The following is a 23,283-nucleotide window of genomic DNA, read 5'->3' as shown; positions in this document are numbered from 1 at the left end:
CTCATTTATCATAGACGACCTGTCTACAGGGTGATCATTTGTCATGGATGACCCCCTATCATATTCAGTATGATTATGAGCTTTTTATGAAGGATAGATTAGTATCCTTTTTATTTTTTGCTGTATTTAGTTTTTTTTTTTTTTTTTTTTTTTTTTTTTTTTTTACAACTGTATATAACACTTATGATATGGAATATTGTTATTGTTATTGAGTGCATGGTTACAGATTAGAAAATCTCAAGTGCAAAACAGGAGGCAATTACCTCATAAATTTCATCAGACAATAGTGACACTCGATGCATATACTTTATTCTTTCATTTGTAGATATGTCGCCATCTGTAACAGGGTTTCCTAGTATGTATCCCTGAGACAATTAAATAATATGTTGATGAGATGGATCATAAAATAAATATCATACCATGCTTAAGAACAATGAGGTTTGGTAAATCTGTAGCAGTTAGATGCTAACACAAGTTTTTACGTAACAAATGAGTATTTGTGTCTGGGTGTTGACGTGTTGTCACGGATTAGTATTGTTTTACGAATTTGATATGCTCTTTTCACTCCCATTATATTAAGGAAAACTCAACAATTAAAAGGTACAAATATAATAATATGAACAATTAAAGTATGATTAAAAATTGGTTGTGATGGTAATTGTGTCATGTATAATAGCAAGAGGTCATGAGTTCAAATCTTATTGCAAGCAAATTTCACTTTTGTTAATTGACATGACTTATGTAGACATACATTGCACAATTCTAGTGGAATAATAGAGGTGTTATGTGGTGGGTATACATTGTCACTCACGCCTTTTAATATATTTGTATAGATATTGTTTGTATATATAGCCAATATTATTTGTGTATTTTTTATTTATTGAACAACACAATATTTTTACATACACGAACAATTTTTTTAATCCTTTTACTGAAATTCATTGGAACACTTCTGTCATTGGTGTTTTCTTTGGTCCAAATTAACCTAGTCCTCACTTAATTCAAGTATATCATCAACAACAACTGGGTTAGGCGTGCCAACATTAATGTTCACAGAACTGGGTCTTACTATATCTTCGCATGTGACAACCATCGTGATGTGGATGGGTTAATCTTGCATCATAGTGCAGCTATTGATAGTAGAATTGTCACATTCTGTAGGAGACATTAGACTATTATTCCCTAACACCTCAATTTCGACAATGCTCGCTTATGGTTCGTATGGTTGGTCTCCCTCTTGGGTTCGTAAAACCAAGACTGGGTTTATAAGGTTCTTAACCATGTTGGTTATGTTGACCAATTTGAGGAGGTTAATGGGTCTCTTCCTCTCTCTCCTGAAGTTCGTGCTCTAGTATTTCTAGATCAATACAGACCATTAATCTCGTGGTGTTATCTCCCACTTTATGATGATCAGGACATTTGGATATAATTCAGATATGAAGGCATTTTCAAGTTCTGCAAAATATGTGGATGTGTGTGTCATTCAACAGTTCGTTGCCCACATTCTCTTTCTGATACTCAAAGGAAAATTCAGAATCGTTTAACTGAATTTGAAAGAAGTGGATTAAAGTCCTCTATGGCCCCTTGGATACCCAATATTATCCCGCACCATGAACAACCTTGTGAGGATCCTCCACAAGCTAAATTCCCGGATAGTTCAGAGTCTTTCTCTAGTGATTATGAAACTCGGGAAGATTTTATGGATGAAGAATATATATATATATGATGGTGTTTCTCAAGGCAGGCAAGGTAGTAAAAAACGTGTGTCCTCTCCCTACAAGATTTATTGTTCAGCATTCTCCTAGTAGGCATTTTTGTTCTCCTTCAAATTACCTTTCTCAAGTTGAATTTTTAGGGCAAAAGATACACACATTATAAACCCAAGTGAAGATTATGCTTATATCACACACTTATATAATCCTTTCCCATTCTTAGGGGCAAATAATCCTAACTTTGAGGTCGGAAAGTCTTCTAATGCTAGAACCAACAACCTAAGTCCTAATGCAGTAAGACCCACCTTGTTTCAAACCCTAGGGATTTGTGACTGGGCTCAACAAAGAAATGTTTACAAGCTATTCCCTCTTCTAATTGTGATATATATATTTCTTTCCCTTCACTAACTCATCCTACTGGTTTATTGAATGATATTGTTAGTAATAAAATCCCTTCTCCTGTTAGAAATTATGGGCGGATGTGTTTGATGAGTTTTGAGTAATATGATTATTGTAAGTAAATATAATGCTTGAATATGAGAGTTGAGGGAGAGAATATAGATTTGAGAAGTTGATTGCTTTTATTGATGATTTGGCTTCACACTCATCATGCATGCTTCATTACATATTTATACTGGGTATGTCGGTGGTGTTGCAACTTGCAAACACATCAATACACTTGCATGTTCTAGAGTACTCTAGGCTAATTCCTTAAGTGTCTTAGGTTAGATTTTTCTAGGTACTTACTTGTCTAGATTTTTCTAGGATATTGTCACTTAGTATTTTCCTAGGATTAATCTAGAATACATAGGATTAATCTAGAATACATAGATATTTAGAATTTTCTAGATTAATTATCTAATACTCCCCCTTAATCTGAAAATTCTTGTACTTTGAGTTGTCTTCTGAATTGGATAAACTTCTCAGTTGGAATTGCTTTTGTGAATATGTCTGCAAGCTGCTCCCCCGTTTTGCAGAATTGAAGCTCGATCTTTTGTTTGTCGACCAACTCTCGGATCACAACAAGAATCCGCCATTTTACCGTCCGCATTTACCGTCCGTCTAAATTAGCAGACAGTAAAGTTAAAATTACCGTCCGAATTAAACCAGACGCTAAATACCGTCCGATTTCCAAAATTTACCGTCCGTTATGCTGCCTGACACTATTTACCGTCCGTTTTTACGTCCGCTCAAATATAGAAAAATAAAATAAAACAATTTACCGTCCGCCTAGGACCATTTACGTCCATAAGACGGACGCTTATCTTGCGGGTGATGAATAAGGACGCGACGACCCTACTTTTCTTTCATCCACACAAAACAAAAGCGTTCTATCTCATAATCTCCCAATTCTCTCACTCTCTCTCAGTCTCGCTCACTCATAATCTCCCAATTCTCTCACTCTCTCTCACCCCAATACTCTCACTCTCTCTCCTTATGTTTCTCTCACTCTCTCTCATCGTTTTTTGTCGTCGCCATCCATCCCCAACATCACAGGCTCCACGAAAACAGTTGAAATAACGCCTTCGCCATATTTCAAGGTTAGATCTAGTATTTTTTTTTCTTCATAATTTCTGTTTTTTTGGGTAGTTTTCAGTTTTGATGGTTGATTTCCTTTCAAATTTGGTTTTTAAAATTCGTTATTTTTTAAAATTTGATTTCTTAAAATTGGGATTTTTAGTTGGATTTGCGCTGTTTTTATGGTTTTTGTGTCGGCGGCGGTTAGGGTTATGGTTTTTTGGTCGGCGGTGGTGAGGGTTTCTAGGTGGCGGCATCTAGGGTTTTCGCAAGGGTTGTTCTGGGCTGGGGTTTTTATTTCAAATGGTTTTTTTTATATTCTTCGATATTGTGGTAGATCTGAGTTTTTTTTTTTTCATAACATCTTTGTCCTTTTTTTTAAAAAAAATTCTGCATAGATTTCAGTTTGATTTTTTAAATTTTTTTTTTTTGGTTTTGTGGTTTTTTATTTCGTTTTTTTATTTGAATTTCGTTTTCTGTTTTTTTTTAATTTTTTTTTCTATTTTGATTTTTCTTACTTATTTTTTGTCATTCTGATTTTTGATTATGAGTTTCGGGTTTGTGGGTTATGGAGTTGGGATTTGGTTAATTTTTTGGTTAATCTCATTTAATTATGCTTGGGTTAAATTTTGGTACTGCTTGTTTTGTGGTTTTAATTATATGGTTAAATGTTTATTTTAATGTTGGGGTTATATTTAATTTTTGTTCAATCTTTGTGGTTGCAGATCAGATGTGTTGAAGGATTATTTCAAGACATTGATTCCAGATATTAGTTGAATAGATGTATTTTTTTATTTAACATTCTAGTTTAAGTAATTTTGTTCTAGATATTACTGGGATTTCAATTGGGATGTAAACTATGTTGTATTTACCATTACAATTAATATTAAGTACTTCTATAAAGATTCATTTTTATGTTTCAATTTCAATGTTTCTTTTCATTTTTGTGTGCAATTTCCGTCTGCCTTTGTGATTTAGAGAGAAAACCTTACATCAGAAACTTTATCAAAATCTTACATCATTAAGAGAGAAAAAAATAATAAATTAATATTTGAATTTTTATATTATTATGTTGTTTGTGCCATTAACGCCCGCCTTTGTGATTTAGTGTCCGCGAATTCGGACGGTAATTAGCGTCTGACTTTTCAGACGCTAATTATCGTCCGTATTCTCGGACACTAATTACCATCTGAATTGTCATATGCTAAATCAAAAAATCGGACGCTAAATATTTACCGTCCGCCAAACGGACGCTAAATGGAGAATTAGCGACTAAGGGTTTTGCATCAACCTTTTAGCGTCCGTTGACGGACGCTAACCTCTTTACCGTCCGATCCCGCATTTTTAGCGTCCGATTTTAGTGGACGGAAAAGAGTGATATTCTTGTTGTGGATGAAATGATGTCGTATCTCGATGTGCTTCGTGCGACTGTGAAAGACTGGATTCTTTGTCATGGCTATTGCAGACATGTTGTCGCAGTAGATAGTTGTTGGTTCTTCTGATGTCTGTTGTAGATCATCGAGAATCTTCTAAGCCATACTGCTTCACATGCTGCACTTGTTGCTCTACATACTCTGCTTCTGCTGATGACAGAGCTACTGTAGCTTGTTTCTTTGATGACCAAGAAATAGTCTTGGTTCCCAACTGGAAGACGTATCCACTTGTACTCTTCCGATCGTCAATGCTTCCGGCCCAATCGCTGTCTGTGTATCCTGTAAGCTTGTGATTCTCCTCTGTTTCGTACAGAATTCCATAACGTTTTGTTCCTTTGACATACTTGAGAATCCTTTTTGCTGTTGCTAAGTGAGCCTTACTTGGCTCACTCATAAATCTGGATACTATGATGACAGCATTTACTATGTCGGGCCTAGTATGTGTGAGGTAGATGAGAGAGCCGACCAAACTTCGATATATTGATGCATCGACCTTCTCTTTGCCATCGTTTTTAGATAGCCTTTCATTAAGTGCCATTGGTGTAGCCAATGGCTTGCATTCACTCATGTTGAATTTCTTAAGTAGGTCGTCTGCATATTTCTCTTGTGAGAGAAATATTTTTCCTGGGCTTTGCTTGATTTGCATGCCAAGGAAATATTTCATGCTCCAAGGTCGTCATTTCATATTCCGACATCATTGCCTTCTTAAATTCCTTAATCATTTTTGAATTAGTGCCTGTGTAGATTAGATCATCTACATAAAGACACAATATGAGAAAATCTTGTGATCCTTGGGCCTTGATATATAGTGATGGCTCACTTGGGTTTTTTGTAAACCCATTTTGAAGTAGGTAGCCATCTATTTTGTTATTCCAGGCCCTAGGTGCTTGCTTAAGCCCATAAAGGGCTTTACGAAGGCGGTATACTTTGTCTTCTTTGCCTTCGATGAGATATCCTTGCGGTTGATCAACATATACTTCTTCTTCAAGCTCCCCATTTAAAAATGCTGACTTGACATCTAATTGAAAGACTGGTAATTTAAGTTGAGCAGCAAGAGCAAGGACTGGCCTGATAGTCTCCATGCGGACAACATGAGCATATGTCTCGTTAAAGTCAATCCCTGGTTGTTGGGAGTGACCTTTCGCGACGAGACGAGCTTTGTATTTCTGGATGGAGCCATCTTCGTATATACTTGACCTTGTAGACCCATTGAGACCGATGACTTCTTGTCTCAGTTTCTCAACAAGCTCCCATGTGTTGTTTTTCTCGATCATCTTGATTTCTTCATTCATGGCCTCGATCCATTTCTCTTCTCGTGATGCGTCTTGAAAGCTTTGTGGTTCGCTAGTGAAGAGAGCCATGATAGCTTGATTGCACTGGAAATCCTCCAAGTAGCTTGGTGGTCGCCGATCTCTTTGTGAACGTCGCACTACTGGAGCTGAGCTTTGAGAGCTTGATCCTGATGTTGGACTCACCGATCTCGAGAGATGTTGTTGGAGATCTCGGTGATGATGGACTGGAGGATGATGTGTTGCTGGATGATTTGGGCCTTCATTTCCTTGGGCTTGATGGAAGAAAATCTCCTTCACGTGGCTGAGATTCATTCTCCATCCACGTCCATTGAGCTCCTTCATCGAATATGACATCTCTTGAGATTATTAGCTTCTTAGATTCGGGTGATAGAGACGATATCCTTTAGACTCGTCACTGTATCCAATGAAGATACATTTTTCTCCTTTTCCATCGAGTTTTTCCCGATTTTCTTTCGGGATGTGGGCATATGCGATGCACCCGAATACTTTGAGGTGCTCCACTCTTGGCTTTCTTTTATGCCAAGCTTCATAGGGTGTCATACCCATGACGACCTTCGTGGGAGATCGATTGAGAATGTAGATAGCCGTATGTACGGCTTCGGCCCAAAAACATTTGGGCAAGTTTTTGCCTTGCATCATGCTTCGGGCCATCTCAGCAATGGTCCGATTTCTTCTCTCCGCAACACCATTTTGCTGAGGTGTGCGTCTGACAGTTAATTCTCTTTTGAGACCATGCTCCTTACAGAAGCTGTTGAATTCTTTACTTGTAAATTCTCCCCACGATCTGTTCTTAGAATTTTTATTGAATGCCCACTTTGTTTTTCTGTGAGGGTTTAAATTGCATGAAGTGGGAAAATGCTTCTGATTTTTGCTCCAAGAATAAACCCACATCATGCGAGTGAAATCATCGACAAATAATAGAAAATATCTTTTTCCGCCAAGAGACGGATTTCTGGTAGGGCCCCATATATCTGCATGAACAAGCTCTAATGGAGCTCTGGCCCTCCAGGATGAAGTAGGGAATGGCAATCTATGCATTTTGCCATATATACGCCCTCACATATTTTTCTTTCATTAGTTATAGGTGGAAGCCCAATCACCATTTCTTTTTGTTTTAACAGTTTTAAACTGTTAAAATTTAGATGCCCGAATCTCTAAATGCCACAATGTGGACTCATCCACATAGAACTTAGGGCAACATTATGCTCCAATTGCATTCTTAATGGAAATATTTTATTAGGAGCCATTTGAGTATGTAATTAATTACCCTTTTTTCTTATCAAATATGAGGCATTTATTAGCATCAAATTTCACCATGTAGCCTCTTTGAATTAGTTGGCCTACACTTAATAAATTTTGTGCAAGCCCGGGGACATAGAAATAATCAAAATAAATTTAGACGAGCCGTTTTTTGTTCTAACGGCTATTGTCCCCTTGCCAGCAACCTCTTGGTTGCTTCCATCACCAAGAGTAATTTGTGTTTTTATGTTTTCGTCCAGACTGACAAATGAATTTTTTGTTCCAGTCATGTGGTTGAACAACCACTATCAATATACCATATATCATTTGACTCTTGGTGAGCATTTAAACATGTATAAAATAATTGATCTCTAGGCTCCTTATTTTCCGTAAAATTGGCCTCCTCCTTTTGCCGGAACCAACAATCTTTTTCAAAATGAGTGTGCTTTTTGCATCTTTTACACTTATACCGGCAATCTTGTGTATTATGGCCATTTTTCTTACATAAATTGCAATAGGAGCCAGATTGATTATTTTCTCGAGTTCCTTGATTTTTATAACTTCCTCTCCCCCTGCTACGGTTATATGAAGTACCTCCTTTACCGTAGCCATTTCTACTTTTATTTTCTCCATTATTAGAGAATTTTAATTTTGCTTGAAAAGCTTGTTCTAGTGGCTGCTCTATAAATCTACGCATTCTATCTTCATGTGCTAGAAGGGACCCATTAATTCAGTTAAACTTAATTAGATAAATCTTTATTAGACTCTTCTATAGCAGCCACTATATGATCATAATTTTTGGGGAGACTTCTTAATATTTTCCGAACAACTTGGACATCTTCAATTTTATCTCCATTAGTTCGGATTTGATTTATAATATTTGTTACTCGACTAAAAAATTCTTGAATTGTTTCATTTTCCACCATTAATAAATTATCAAAGTCTCTCCATAAAGATTGGAGTTTGAAGAGTATTACCTTTTCGGAGCCCCTATATTTTGTCTCCAGGATACTCCAAGCCTCCTTGGCCGTTGTAGCAGCCATGATGGTAGGGAGAATAGTTTCATCTACTCCCCGATAGATAAGGATAGGGCATAATTATCCCTTATCCGATTTTGTTTATATTGCTTGCGGCGTGCTTCATCCCAAGTAGCTTCTTGGTAAATCATTTGGTTGTTCATAACCATTTTGTACTAACTCCCACAAATCTTGTGAGATAAATATGGATTTCATTTGGATAGACCATTGTTGATATTTTTCTCCTTAAATGTGGGTACCCAATTTACTTGAGGGTAGTTAAATGTGTTTGAGGTTGAAGTGTTTGGGGAAGTCATTTTAATTTATGTGGTGTTTGGTTTTTTTTAAGGGAGTTGGATTATTTTGTGTTTAATTGTTGAAGGCTTTGGATTATAGTGGCTCTGATACCAAATGTTAGAAATTATGGGCGGATGTGTTTGATGAGTTTTGAGTAATATGATTATTGTAAGTAAATATAATGCTTGAATATGAGAGTTGAGGGAGAGAATATAGATTTGAGAAGTTGATTGCTTTTATTGATGATTTGGCTTCACACTCATCATGCATGCTTCATTACATATTTATACTTGGGTATGTCGGTGGTGTTGCAACTTGCAAACACATCAATACACTTGCATGTTCTAGAGTACTCTAGGCTAATTCCTTAAGTGTCTTAGGTTAGATTTTTCTAGGTACTTACTTGTCTAGATATTTCTAGGATATTGTCACTTAGTATTTTCCTAGGATTAATCTAGAATACATAGGATTAATCTAGAATACATGGATATTTAGAATTTTCTAGATTAATTATCTAATATCTCCCACTATGGTTCTTAATCCTATTTGACCTGCGATTACTCCAAGGAATTCTTTTCTTCAACAAGCATCCTTGAAGCTTTGAAGGTTACTATCATCTTCGAATTCTACTATAGTTCACCCCTAGTCCATCTCAATATGATCTTGATTCAATTATTATTCCCCTGATCATTTTCTAGTTCCTTTTGATTACTCTCCAACTGCTGAAAAAGACCCACTAAACACTCCTATTTATAATTTTGAGGTCTTAATTGTTCCTTCAGATTCTTCTCAGTATATTTGCCCCCCAAAAAGGCTTAGTTCACAACAATTAGACCATTATCCCTCGTTAGATCACACTCCTTTACCTGATTGTGTTTTCACGGACTGGTTTCGAAAAAGCGCAGGGTAATTAAGGCTGCAATCTTTGGAAGCAAAAGGGAGATTCAACTTATGGTTTGGTGTTAAAGATAGTTTGAAAATTTGCCCTAAAGCCGCTGACATTTAGATGGCTCGTAATATGGTTTTTGAACCAGCTATTGCCTTGTTTTCTCCTCCTTGGACAAAGAGATTGGCCCCAGATACTGCATATGATGATAGTTATAAGAAACGCACTAAAATTGATTGTTCAAATTCCTGTGACTCCCTTCACTCTTCTGGGTCTTCTAAGTTGATGGATATGGATGTTAATTGCTATTTGGTTCTCTCCTTGAACCCTTCGGGTGAGTTGGCTGGCCCTGTGCAGCCAAGCGTTGATAAATGAAGATGATTGCTTGGAATTGTAGGGGAAACAATGAGCCAGATTGATCTCCTGAAATTCCTTATCTAAATTGGCTCATATCTAATCATCATCCTCTTTTCCTATTTCTTTGTGAAACAAAAATGTCGTTTTTAGATGCTAGTAAGAATTGTAGTTTTAATTCTACTCCCACTTTTGTTACTGGCATGGATGCCAATGGTTTTAAAGGTCGTGTGTTGGTGGTTAGCTGGTCTTCCCTTCATATCTCTTGTATTTTTGGTTCTCAAAACATCATAGTTTGTAAAATCATGGAGGTTTTAAGGAATGAAATGTTATCTTTGTTTATGGTGATCCTATCATACGAAATAGGCCTTTTGTAAGGAATCTACTAAAATAAATTATCTTTACTCTTGATGTTTATTTAATTTTTGGGGATTTCAACCAAGTAGATAAATTCGAGGATAAAATAGGAGGATCTTCTTGCATTGGCAAGCTTTTATGTAATGGAAAATTGACATTACGGTACTTGATGTGCCTTACTCAAGAGCTCAGTTTGCATGGTCTAACAAGCAATTGCCTCCCACAACAATATGTGAACACTTAGATAGGGGCTACATGTCTCAGACTTGGTTCAATCAATTCCCTTATAGTATTTTGATTAACCAACCTATTACTTGTTCAGATCATACAACACTGATTTTCTCGAATCAAGCATATTATAAGTTCAATAAACGACCTTATCAATTAGAAAATTGGTGTTTAAATTTTCCATAGGTTTCTTTGCTTATTAGGCAAATTTGGGAAGGTTTGTTGATACGAAACCCTAGTTATGTTCAGTCTACTAAACTTGTGAAATTTAGGGATACTTTATAACAATGGTGTATTTCTCATAAGAAATATAAGGTTATAGATTAGAAAGGCATAACTACATTAGACCAACTTGGGAATGTTGAAGATATTCATCAAGATGTGAATTATGTTACAACAACTTCTAACCTTATGAACCATGCTTCTCTAGCATACACTTACTGGAGAAAAAGGATGAAAGATAAATGGTTACTGGCCGAAGGCACCTCTGCTAAAATATGATATTCGAGGGTTAAAATTCGCACTAAACAAAATAATATATTAGCGTTTCAAAACCTGACTGGTAACTAGATATCTGAGCCAAAACAAATGATGACATTGGTAATGGATTTTTTCTAGAACATTTATGCTTCTCAGCAACATGTTATTGATGATGGTGCTATTGTGAATGCTTTAAATGAACTTCATCTCCCTACTCTCTCGGATGAGCAAAGTTCTTTCTTATTTACTAATTCTTTTATCGATGAGATTAAAAGACATATATTTGCTATGAGTGCTTCTACGTCGCCTGGTCTTGATGGGATTAGTTCAGAGATTTTGTTAAGATGCACTGGAGTACTACTGGGAATGCTACTATTTAGGGTATTCATAACTTCTTTATTACTAGGAAACTATTGAGATCTTGGAATCATTCTATTATGGTCGTGATTCCCAAAGTTAAGAGTCTTAATCATCTTCGTCCTATTGGTCTATGTAACACAATATATAAGTGTGTTACGAAGTGTCTCCTCAAAAGACTATGAGTGTTTTTGCCTGATTGTTACAGATTACCAGCATGACTTTGTTAAAGGAAGAGCAATGAGTGAGAACATATTACTATGTGATTAATTAAGTCATAAAATCTCTTCGAGGAAGAAAGGTACAGAGGTTGTTGCTGCATTGAAATTGGATCTATCTAAAGCTTATGACAAGCTCAATTGGAAATTTTATTTTATGTTCTTGAACCTTATAGATTTCCTAATTCATGGATTAACATGGTTCTTCAATGTGTGACAAATGTGTCCTACAAAATTTAGGGGACTCGGACAAGGTGATCCCTTATCACCTTACATCTTCATGTTAGGTATGTATATTTTGTCTTGTATGCTCTCCTTTGGGAAGGATATTTGTTCTTTTAAAGGTATAAAAACCTCTCCGCATTGTCCTCTCATTACTCACTTATTTTTTGCGGATGATGTCATGATTTTCCTCCAAGCTACTTCTACTGCTACAAGGAATGTTAGAGACATTATAAGTAGGTTCAGACTTATATCGGGCTCAATATCTTTAATGAATAAGTCTTTTCTCATGAATAAAGCTTTGTCCATGTATTCTCATCCTACTTCTCTATTTAGCAAAGTTTTGTCAGCAGTTCGTCCTTCTCCTTTAATTGTTAGGTTTTCGATTATTAAACGTTATTGAAGTACTTCATCTTGGGGTTTTAAAGGTCTTCTCGGAAACGAGAGTGGGAAAAGAAAACACACTGAAGATTTGCGAAAATCTGCCCTTTAATTCGGTTGAACTGGTTGAACCTGTGGGTCTCACTGGAGGAATCTTGATCTTATGGAACTCAGGTGTGATATCCTTCACCACCATAAGGAAAGAATTCAGAGCTCTCCACGGCATTGTCCAGGTAAATTCGCAAAACCTTAGCTTCGTATTATCTGCAATCTATGCTCCAACTAATCACAAGAGTAGAATAGAGCTCTGGAAATGCATTGAGTCTTTCGCTGGTACGATTACTGGCCCTTGGATTTGCATAGGAGACTTTAACGAAATCACCGCCCCTAACGAAAAATGGGGGGGAAAAGAGCCTAAAGTTTATAGAATGTCTGCATACAATGAGTCTATGGAGAAGTGTAATTTAATAGATCTAGGTTTTAAAGGAAATCGGTTCACTTGGTTCAATAAGAGAAAGAAAATTCATATCTTCGAACGCCTTGATAGAGCGTGGGTTAATAACTGGTGGCTAACTTCTTTTCCGGAATCCACAATCCACCATCTACAAAGACTAAGTTCAGATCACAATCCCATCCTACTAAACACGAAACCGAGCCTCACCAACTTCAAAAAACCGAAAAAAACCTTCAAATTTGAAACCATGTGGCTTCTTGATCCTAACTTTGAACCTCTAATTACCCAAAGTTGGGCTCTGGATAACTCGGGCTTCCATGAAAAAAATTCAAACATGGCGTCAGTTATGGAGACTTGGGCTAAAGAAAATTTTGGAAATGTTTTCAAAAAGAAAAAATTACTACTTGCTAGAATTAAGGGTATCCAAAAAGCTGTTGACTCATATCCTAATAAATCGTTTCTTCTTGACTTAGAAGAAAACCTCATGAAAGAATTAAATGTAATCTTAGACCAGGAAGAAGATTTTTGGAACCTTAGAGCCAGATCTAATTGGTTATTGGAGGGTGATAGAAACACGAATTTTTTCCACACATCGACGTTAATCCGCAGGAAACGAAATAAAATTGAATTCATCAAAACGGATTGCGGGAGGGAGATTTGGGAGGGCAAAGATATAGAGGAGCACATCTTTTCATTTTTTAAAAATCTGTTTACCTCCGAAAAAACTCACTCTGAGTACGCCCCTTGGACCCTAGAACCCTCTTCGAACCAGCTGTTCTCTTGTGCTAACATTTTCCCACTCCTCTTGAAATAAGAGAGGCCGTTTTTAGCATAGGAAGCCTTAAAGCCCCTGGGAGAGATGGAATCCATGCTATATTCTTTCAAAAGTTTTGGGATACAATTAGTAATGACTGCATTGCTTCAACCCAGGAAGTATTCCAATCAGGAAAGATCCCGGAAAAAATAAACAGAACTCTAGTTTCTCTTATACCTAAAATAGACAACCCGGAAAAGATCACCCAATTTAGGCCCATAAGCCTGGTGAATACCAGCTATAAATTCTTAACCAAAATCATTGTGAAGAGAATGAGACCTATTTTGTCAAAAATTATTTCTCCGAATCAAAATAGCTTCATAGCTGGCAGGGGAATGGATGTGAATTTTATAATTGCATCTGAAATTTTACATTCTATGAGTAAGAAGAAAGGGAAAAAAGGCCTCTTTGCTATGAAAATTGACCTCGAGAAAGCCTATGATAGGCTAGAATGGGACTTCATTAGGAAAAGCCTAATTACCCTTGGTTTTGACGAAAAAACAACAAACTTATGTATGGAATGTATTTGCACCACCTCAACTTCAATTCTTATAAATGGACACCCCACTCCTGATTTCAAATCATCCAGATGGATTAGGCAAGGAGACCCCCTATCCCCATACATTTTCATAACTTGTATATAAATGCTCTCTAGGCTAATCCATGAAAGTTGTGAGGATAAAGAGTGGAAGGCCTTTAAAGTGAGAGGGGGAGGCATAGAAATTTCTCACCTGATGTTCGCAGACGATCTTATCCTTTTTGGGGAAACTTCATTACAAACCCTGAATGCGGTTAACTCAACCCTAAATGAATTTTTTTCTAGCTCAGGGCAAAAAATGAACAATTCAAAGAGTAAAATCTTTTTCTCCCCCAACACTCAGAGAGACATAATAGATGATTTCGAACAAGAGCTAAATGTTCTTGCGGCAAACGACCTAGGGATTTACCTAGGTTTTCCCTTAGCCAGCAAAAGACCTGCAAAAGACCATCTTCAGAACATAGTAAATAAAGTGTCTAAGAAACTGGCTCTTTGGAAAACGAAATGTCTATCCAAAGCGGGAAGGAGTATCCTCATCTCTTCAACCCTTCAAGCTATATTATAGCTACATTAGTTACATGAGGTATATTATTTATATATATAGGTTGTATCATTTATACGTAAATGACAAGCTTAACTCACACACTTTCATGGTATTAGAGCGGTTCAATCCTCGAAGCTGGTTTTTTTATTTCTATACTCGAGCTTCCTTCCCTCCTTCCATGGCTTCCACAACAATTACCAACAATGTTAAACCCTCCCACCCTCTCGTTGTTGTTAACCTTTCAAGCATCATCAGACTAAACTCCACCATCTATCCTGGCAGCTCCAACTCTAAGCCACCATCAAAACCACATACTAGTGTAATGTGTTGAAGTTTCATGGTACACTTGGGAACGAGGTCATTCTATACAGACCCTAGTTCGAAAACATCTAGATTGCTATATTTGCAATAGTATGTGGTTCTTTATGTTCTTGGACGTTTAGGCGGAGCATTTGATTCGTTTCAAGTCCGACCATACTCCGATTTTGTTACAATGAAAACGGTGAAAAAGAAACGAAGGAGGGGAAAAAAATCCTTTAAATTTGGACCATGCTGGTTATTGGAGGATTCTTCTGAGCAACATGTCTTCTCCTCCTGGGTGCTTTATTCAAGACATGATTTCCATTCTAGGCTTGATTATCGTTTGTGTGATATAAAAGATGTGCAAAACATGCCTATGGTTGAGAATTATATTCATAATTGTGCTTATATTAAGGAACAGTTAGAAGACCATCGAGACAAATAAGAAGCTTACTGGTAATTTTGTGCTCGGACGGTTGAAATAAAAAACGGTGATTTGAACACAAAAAATTTTCTTTACAAAACTTCCTAGAAAAGTGACAAGAATGAGATTAAATGTTTATTTTCTTCGTCAAACCCCACTGATGAGGCTTGCTTCAGAGTAGTAGAAGTCGTTGTTCTTGTGATCCCTCTAGAGCATAATGATGACTTATCCTTCCTTTTTCAAAAGAGAAATCTTTGGGACCCTAAGTCAAATTGATCCTTGCAATGCCACGGGACCTGATGGTATGCATGCTATCTTTTATCAGAAATATTGGAATATTATTGATGATGGTGTTTTTGATATTGTGTCTAGTATATTACATGGTCTCTTGAAGTATCCAATCTTACTAATATTGCTATAAACCCCAAGGTCAAACGCCCTTCTCGTATGACTTAGTTGAGACACATAGCTCTTTGTAATGTATTATACAAAAATGCTTCGAAAACTCTTGTTATGCGATTAATGGCTTTTTCACCATATAATACTGACAATTTTTTTCCACCCTATACCCCTGTAAGTTTTAGAATTCACTATGTATCACCACTTTCCAAAAAATTTACAAAATTTCCATAATGACTAACGGACGTAAACTTTGTAAGTCATTAAGCCCTAATTCACCTTATTAACCTTCTAATATTTAATTAATGCTATCTCAATCTCTCTTCTTTCGTTCTTTCTCCACTAACCCACTTGACTCAGAATACACTCTCTCTCCTTCCTCTATTAACACCACTAAATAAGCCACCACCCAGCTCCCTCCCCTTCCCACAACGCCATCGGCCATGTTGATTTGGACTTGTGTGCACTAGCAGAGGCAGAGAGCTTATTCTATGAAAGCTTCTATATCATTCAATTGTGGACAATCATTCTCTCACCTTTTTTCCTTTTGTGTTCTCACCTCAACCAATGAAGTTTAGGTCATAAAGCTAGCTAATTAAGGGTGGGCTGGCTGGAGGGAGGGAGTGGAAAGGGGGTGTGGTTGCTTCTTAAAAAGTTTGTCGTTTCACTTGGTTGCAACTAGAATAGAAGTAAGGAAGTATAACTCAAAAGTGGCAGAGTTCAAAATAAAACATTCGAGAATAGATATCTAACCAAATATCTAATATCTCATAGTTGATATCTGAAACAAGGTCAGATATCCAAAATTTGAATAATCAACATATGAGTTTGTATCTCACAACTGAAATTTTGAGTAAAGTATCCAAAAATTCGTTAGATCTGAGGTTCGCTTTTTCAATTTTAATGAGCCCTAATCAAAATGCTACTTGCTACTTAGACATATGCATATTAAAGCTCAATCTCATGTATTAAACAGAAAAGAAACTTATAAATCAAATGAGTAAACTTCAATAGACAACTAGAACAGCAAAACTGGTTATTCGTCCTTGCGCGCACCAGTAGAAGCGAAGAGCTGATTTTCAGCCACATCCGAGTCGACTTAGTATCATGTCCAAGGCTGAAGATGATGATCCTTGAAGATTCTCTCGGACCAAAATTTCGAGTTTTCTTTTGTTATGTTGTTATTATTATGTACAGGAGCGGCGGAGGCACGCTGGTGCACCCAAGTGACAGTGTGATGAGTCGCGGTTGCACGCTGATTGATAGGGCTAATAGAAGAGAGAAAATAAGGGAGGAAAGGGGTGCAGGTGAGAAGTAGTGGGTTGTTGGTGCCACGGTCAAGGAGGGAGATGGGTGGGTGGAGATGGTGGTCGTTGGTGGAGGGGGTTGGGTGGCGGTGGTTGGGTGGAGAGGGGGTGGGGGTGGTGGAGGTGGTGTAATGACTAATAATGGATGAATCTGGGTGAAGAGAGAGTGGGGTGGTGGAGGGTACAGGGTGGAGTGAGAGGAGATAGATAGGGGGTCAATAAGGTCAATTAGGGTTTAATGACTAAAGGAGTTCACGTCCATGAGTCATCAAGGGCATTCTGTGGATTTCCTGGAAAGTGTGGGGTACATGGTGACTTCTGAAACTTGCAAGGGTATATGGTGCAAAAAAATTTGTCGGGATATATGGTGAAAATACATGCAATTAAAGACTATCCTTCGATGGGCAATTTCTTCTATTTAGAGTGCCTTTGTTCGGGGTCGGTTAATTACAAAAAATGTCATGATTGCTCTTTAGTTATTCTATTCGATGAAAAAAAGTAGAGCGCGTTAAGATTTGATTGCTTTGAAACATTATATGAGTAAGGCCTACGACATAGTTAAATGGTCTTTACTGGTGAAATTGTTGTGAAAGAATAGTTTTTCTTGCTTATAGGTCAAAGTCGTTATGGAATATGTGTCGTCAGTCCCTAATTCTTTCATTATTAATGGTCGTGTTTTTGGAGCTGTTATTCTTTCTAGAGGCCTTAGACAAGGGGAACTCTTTCCCAATATCTCTTTATCATGATTGTTGATGCTTTTTGAGGTCTCCTCGGAAAATCCGTCACTGAGTAACTCATTCATGGTGTCAAGGCTTGTCGCCGGAGGCTAATTACTTGTCAATGTTTTTTACAAATGACAGTCTACTCTTTGCAAGAGCCAACCCAAGATAATGCTACAATATTATTGATATCTTCAACGTGTATGAAGCATCTTCTGGTCATAAAATTAACTATGATAAATTGGAGGCTTCTTTTAGGAAAGTTGTTTGTATGTTTATGCAAGAAGAATTCATCGGTTTCTTGAAAATGTGGAAAGTTGATGAGCATACGAAATATTTAAGGATCCAAACCATCATTGCGAGGTCTAAATGGCCAATTTCTTCTACACTCAAAGGTCGTATTTGGAAAAAGCTTCAAGATTGAAAAAAAAAGCTCCTCACTAGAGCAAGGAAGGCAGTTTTTATCAAGTCTGTGATTCAGACCATTCCTTTGACCTAGTGGGGGTTTACAAACACCCTCTTAATGTTATTCAGGACATCCAATTGATGGTAGCAAAATTTTGGCGATGACTCGATGTACTCTATGAAGTGTTTGGACGGGTTAAGCTTTGGGGCAAAACTGTGTTCAATGACACGCTTCTTGAAAAGCAAGCATGTCACATCCCCCTTCTTGCCATATTCTCATTTGAGTCAGATTTTGAGCAACAAGTATTACCCAACCACGACTTCTTGGATTTCACTCTAGTGTGTTAGAAATTGTTACAACATTGATATTTGGGCTGACCCCTAGCTTGCACATGCGGCTGGAATATTTATTACTTCAGCAAGAAATGATGTACTACAACATGTAACTGATCTCATTTCTCCTCATCCTACTAAATGGAACTATAAGTTGTTGAACTCTAATTTTGGAACACATTCAGTACTTTACTAGGTGCCTATCTTAAATATTGCCAGTCCATGATCGATGATTATCCGTGGTGCGTTGGCTGCCCGAAAACTATTACTCATGCTCTTTTTACAGTCCATCAGTTTATGATCTTTGGGAAGCAAGAAACCTGGCTCCTTTAATTCCTTCCTCTCCTGTTGAGTATTTTATGGAGTTAATTGCAACCTAGAATGAAGCGGAAATTATCATGTTCCAGAAAGTTGGAGTACTTTTAGGAAACATTTGGAGCAAGACAAATGACATGATGTTCAACTTGAAGGGGACTTCTCATTCTATAATCTTGGAGCGCGCTCACCGTCTTTTGGAAGAAGAGCGTAATCATTTTACTATTAAAATTGAGTAGCCCAAAAATTTTGGATCCCACCCCAAATGAATTTTGTTAAAGTCAACTATGATGCTTCTTTGAAGGATGCATATTGGATTAGGCTTGGAAATGCCGCCCGTAATGCTGCTGGTAAAGTCCTCTTTGTCGCCACACGTCAAAGTCGGGGTGGTTAGCCAGCAATCATACTTGAATACAAGGCCATCCACTTTGCCATTCAACTTAGCCGCAAGTATGGATGAAGAGAATGATTATTGAATTTGACTACCAAGTAATCTTTATCGCCTTTCTAAAGTCTTCACCTACCTTTCAAATCCCGACTCTATGTTGGAAGGCATCATTTCTAGTTCTTCCTTTAGTTTTATCTCTTGGTCTCAATTAAAAAGGAAGGCAACCTGCGGTTACGCCAATTATTGTTTTCAAGTTAGTGGTGCATTCCATAACGCATCCATTTTCTTATCATTTTATCTTATTCTTCATATTTTGTTAGCCTTGAAAACCTCTATATTTCCAACACTTGGTTGTTCACCACCTTTCTAGTTTGGTGTCGCTCGAAAGAGTTCAACTTTGGGAAAATCGTAGTCCTAGTGAGATTTTTTTCCTATGTAGTAATGGACACTACCATTAAATGAATGAATTCACCCCTTTTTCCAAAAAAAAAAAAAAAATCAAGGAAGAGAGGCAAATGAGAACATTAAACATATTCATATAGTCGATTATATATACTAAAAAAAAATTCATTGTCTTTAACTTAACGCATGAAAATTGAAATGATGAATCGTATCATAAGTAAAATTTTATATTCGTTTTAAGATATAAAGTTTTTGAAGTATGGTCAATTGTGATTTGGTATTTTACCTGACAGAGATTACTTGGAGAAGAAAGAAAAGCTCTCATGGAAGTTATTGGCCATCGCACAAGTTAACGAAATTATAGTATGTGCGTGTAATATATACGAGCTAGTTTGATCAACCTTTGCTTAAGTGAAAAAATATTTTCAAGTATATGTGACATTTCCGAAATGCTAAAATCATTCAAAATATCGTATGAAATGGAAAACATATATTCAAAAATGGTGTATGCATCCTTTTCGATGTCTGAGTAATTTTACACTTACCATCAAATTTATTTTTTGCATGTGTCTCTTCTTGTTCCCTACAAAAGAATAAAGATACAAATTATTTGGGGCATTTTTCATCATATATAACTACACAATTAGTCATATGAATGCATACTTAAGGTCTTGAAACCATGTATATTTTCAAACATAATTGCAAATTATATTACTCCCTTCGTCCCATAATACTCTTGGCATTTAGGGGAGGGGGTTTGCAGGGGAGGAGGGTTATTTACGGCGGATGGGGTGGGGGCGGTGGGGCTGGCGGGGGTGGGGGTGGGAGTGGGAGTGGAGACTGTAGGGGGTGGGGTGGCTAGGTGGTGGTAGTTGTGGAGGAGAAGAAGTAGAGGAGGGAGAAAAGATAAAACTTATATTTGAAGGTTACCAACTGGTAAGGGTCCATTTTGAGCAAACACATCGTCCGAAAGGTGTGATTATTCCCAAAATTATGAAAGGTGGGACTGTTTTGGGAGGATCGCTCAAAGGTGGGATTATTCTCGTCAAAAAAATCTTTAATATAATTTAAGCATCTTTTACCTATTCCCATGTATGAATATCAACTTGCGTTTATATCTGGAAGTATGATGGTAGATAACACCTCGCTCACACATGAATTATTGCATTATATCAACAGGAAATAACATGGGAAATCATCTTTTTCAGCAGCTAAAATGGATATGAGCAAGGCCTATGATAAAGTACATTTTTTTTTTCTAATTAAGGTTTTGCAAGCTTTTGAATTCATTCCATATTGGCTACAAGTCATATACCAATGTACAGTTTCCTTGCAGACAAAATCATGGAAAAAATGGAATGCCTTACTCGTCTCTCATTCCACTAAAGTCATAGTTATTAATAGCATATTTATCTCTATCACTTAACGTATCATTTCAACTCTTCCTATTCCACTTTTTTTTTTTTTTTGGTAAGTAAGCTAGTATATTAATCACCAAACCAAATGCAGACATCCTAGGAAGCAGATGGCTAACTAGGACAAAACAACACTGTAAGCTAAGGCTTACTCATTACAAACTTGTTATCCACCTCCTATCAACTGTACTACATTTCCTTGGGAGGCAATACAAGACTCTATGTTTCACTGTATGCTTAATACTATTTACAGTATATTGTATGCTATTTACTTGGTTCTGGCAAAACGCAATGTTTCTTACAATACAGACATGGTATGCAACAGCATGAGCCATTGGATTGGGGTTCTCTGTCTATAGTCAACACCTATCCAGTCCAGGATATGTATCAATAATTGCTTGCTATACACACACTCAAAAAATAGATGAGAATGTGTTTATTCCGCCCTCTCACAAATGCAACAAGTGCTCTTGTGACTAATGCCCAGTCTGTATAATTTCTCCCTTGTCTGCAATCTTCCTTGAATACATATCCATGCAATTATTCTGTGTTTTGATAATGCCATTATGTGCCAAACTCCATGCAACCATTTCACAGCTTCTCCCTGATGAATGATAGTCTGATACAGTTGATATTGAGTACTTTTTATCTTGCTGCGAATCCTGCATATAAAGACCACTCAGTACACTCTTCATTTTACAAATTTGCTTCACAATCCAACTTGTACTGTGTGGAGCATTGAAACTCAACCAATTTCGACCCTTAGTATAAAGGGAATGAATTCATTTAACCCACAGGTCATCCTTCTTCATGCCAATGTGCCACACTAGCTTTCCCATAGCAGATATGTTCCACTGAGCAACATTTCTAAAGCCAAGACCTCCCATTTTCTTCAGTGAGCACACCTGATCTCAGTTAATATTACCACTCTTAACTCCAACTGCTTTTCCACTCCATAGAAAATGTCTACATATAGCATTTACCTCTTTGATAACAGAGGTGGGAATGATAAAGATTTGCCCCCAATAGCTATGAATGCTCATCAAAACTGAATTAATGAGTTGGGCCCTTCCTGCAAAAGACAAGTTCCTAGTACTCCAAGTTCAAATTTTACAAACCATTTTCTCCATCAATCCTTCACAATCAGCAGCAAAGATCCTTTTGTTGCTAATTGGTATCCCTAGGTACCTGAATGGCAATTGTTCTCTAGAAAATCTAGAAAACTACCTAATCCTATTTGCTTCATCATCACTCATACCACTACAATAAAGGGCTGATTTGGCATTATTGGCTTGCAAACCAGATGTTTCAGAGAAGAGTTTCAAGCCCTGTAATAGTAAGAAGATGATTTAACATCTCCCTTGCAGAACATGAGCAAACCATCTGCAAAGCATAGGTTGTTTAAATTCAGGGAGGCACATCCCTTCATGAATTTAAATCCTTGAATTCTGCCAATATAGTGCAAGACTCTGGTTAAGTAGTCCATACAAATCACGAACAACAAGGGGACACGAGGTCCCTTGTCTTAGACCCTTTTTAGCAGGGAATTAAGAAACCCTCAGTACTCCCATTAATGAGCATTGTGAACTTAGGAGTTGTAATACAGCTCATAATGCATTTTATGAAGTGAGGAGGGAACTGGAGAGCCTGCAATAATTCTACTAGGAAGTGCCATTCCACTGAGTCATAGGTCTTTCTAAGATCTATCTTCATCAAAACTTCTCTCTCTTGATTCTGTCTCCTATTGAACCTCTTTACCAAGTCCTGCCACATCATGATGTTGCTCATTATACTTCTCCCTAAGATGAAGGCACCCTGATTAGGGGAAATTATCTCTGGCAATACAGATGCAAGTTTGGAGCATATCAACTTTGTAATTGCTTTGTAAATGATTTAACAGCATGCAATGGGCCTGTAGTCCCCCACCCCAGCAGGACATTTGATTTTAGGAATTAAAGTGATGGTTGTCACATTTAATTCCTATAATAAACTGTAAGTCATGAAGAAATCTTGAATGGCTGCAACTACATCTTGGCCTATAATGTCCCGGCTTTTCTTTAAAAAGTACCTGGAGTAACCATCAATCCCAGGAGCCTTCTCATTTGGGATTGAGAAGATGGCCTGTTTAATCTCCCTGGCATCAAAATTAAAATCTAACATTTACTCTTGATCTGAATTTAAGATTTTCCCTTGAAATGATTCTATTATCTACCTTCCTTGTATTACTACTGCTCCCTATCATATCCTTATAGAAATCAATAAAATCTCCAATTACACCTTGTGATATTTCCACCCAATCACCTCTAGCATTTTTTATTGCGATAATTCTATTCTGCATTCTCCTCATTTTAATGCTCTGGTGAAAGAGTCTAGTATTATCATCTCCTTCTTCTATCCATGTTACCTTAGCTTTTTGTGAAAGGACACCAAGGTAATTTTTATGTGCTACTCCATAAGAAATCCTAGCAGCAGTTTTAGCTTGTCTCAGGGAGATGTAGGATCTTGATGCAACTGT

The 23,283-nt window shown here is 37.1% G+C and overlaps 1 protein-coding gene across 1 annotated transcript in view; it reads right to left on the bottom strand.

Annotated features, from left to right (window-relative positions):
- The window catches only part of LOC104897293 (serine carboxypeptidase-like 8), a 72,768-nt gene that overhangs the window by 36,477 nt on the left and 13,008 nt on the right, over positions 1 to 23,283 (bottom strand). The window contains exons 4-5 of the mRNA XM_057396069.1: positions 19,899 to 19,936; positions 264 to 365 (exon numbers count right to left, since the gene is read on the bottom strand). Of these exons, the coding sequence (XP_057252052.1) occupies positions 264 to 365; positions 19,899 to 19,919 (123 nt within the window). The 5' untranslated portion in view covers positions 19,920 to 19,936. The remainder of the gene's footprint in view (positions 1 to 263; positions 366 to 19,898; positions 19,937 to 23,283) is intronic.

The sequence above is a fragment of the Beta vulgaris genome, chromosome 6 (assembly GCF_026745355.1).
Source record: "Beta vulgaris subsp. vulgaris cultivar EL10 chromosome 6, EL10.2, whole genome shotgun sequence".
NCBI classification, from domain to species: domain Eukaryota; kingdom Viridiplantae; phylum Streptophyta; class Magnoliopsida; order Caryophyllales; family Amaranthaceae; genus Beta; species Beta vulgaris.
Note: the sequence above shows the minus strand (reverse complement) of the source record. Positions and strands in the feature narration are given on the sequence as shown.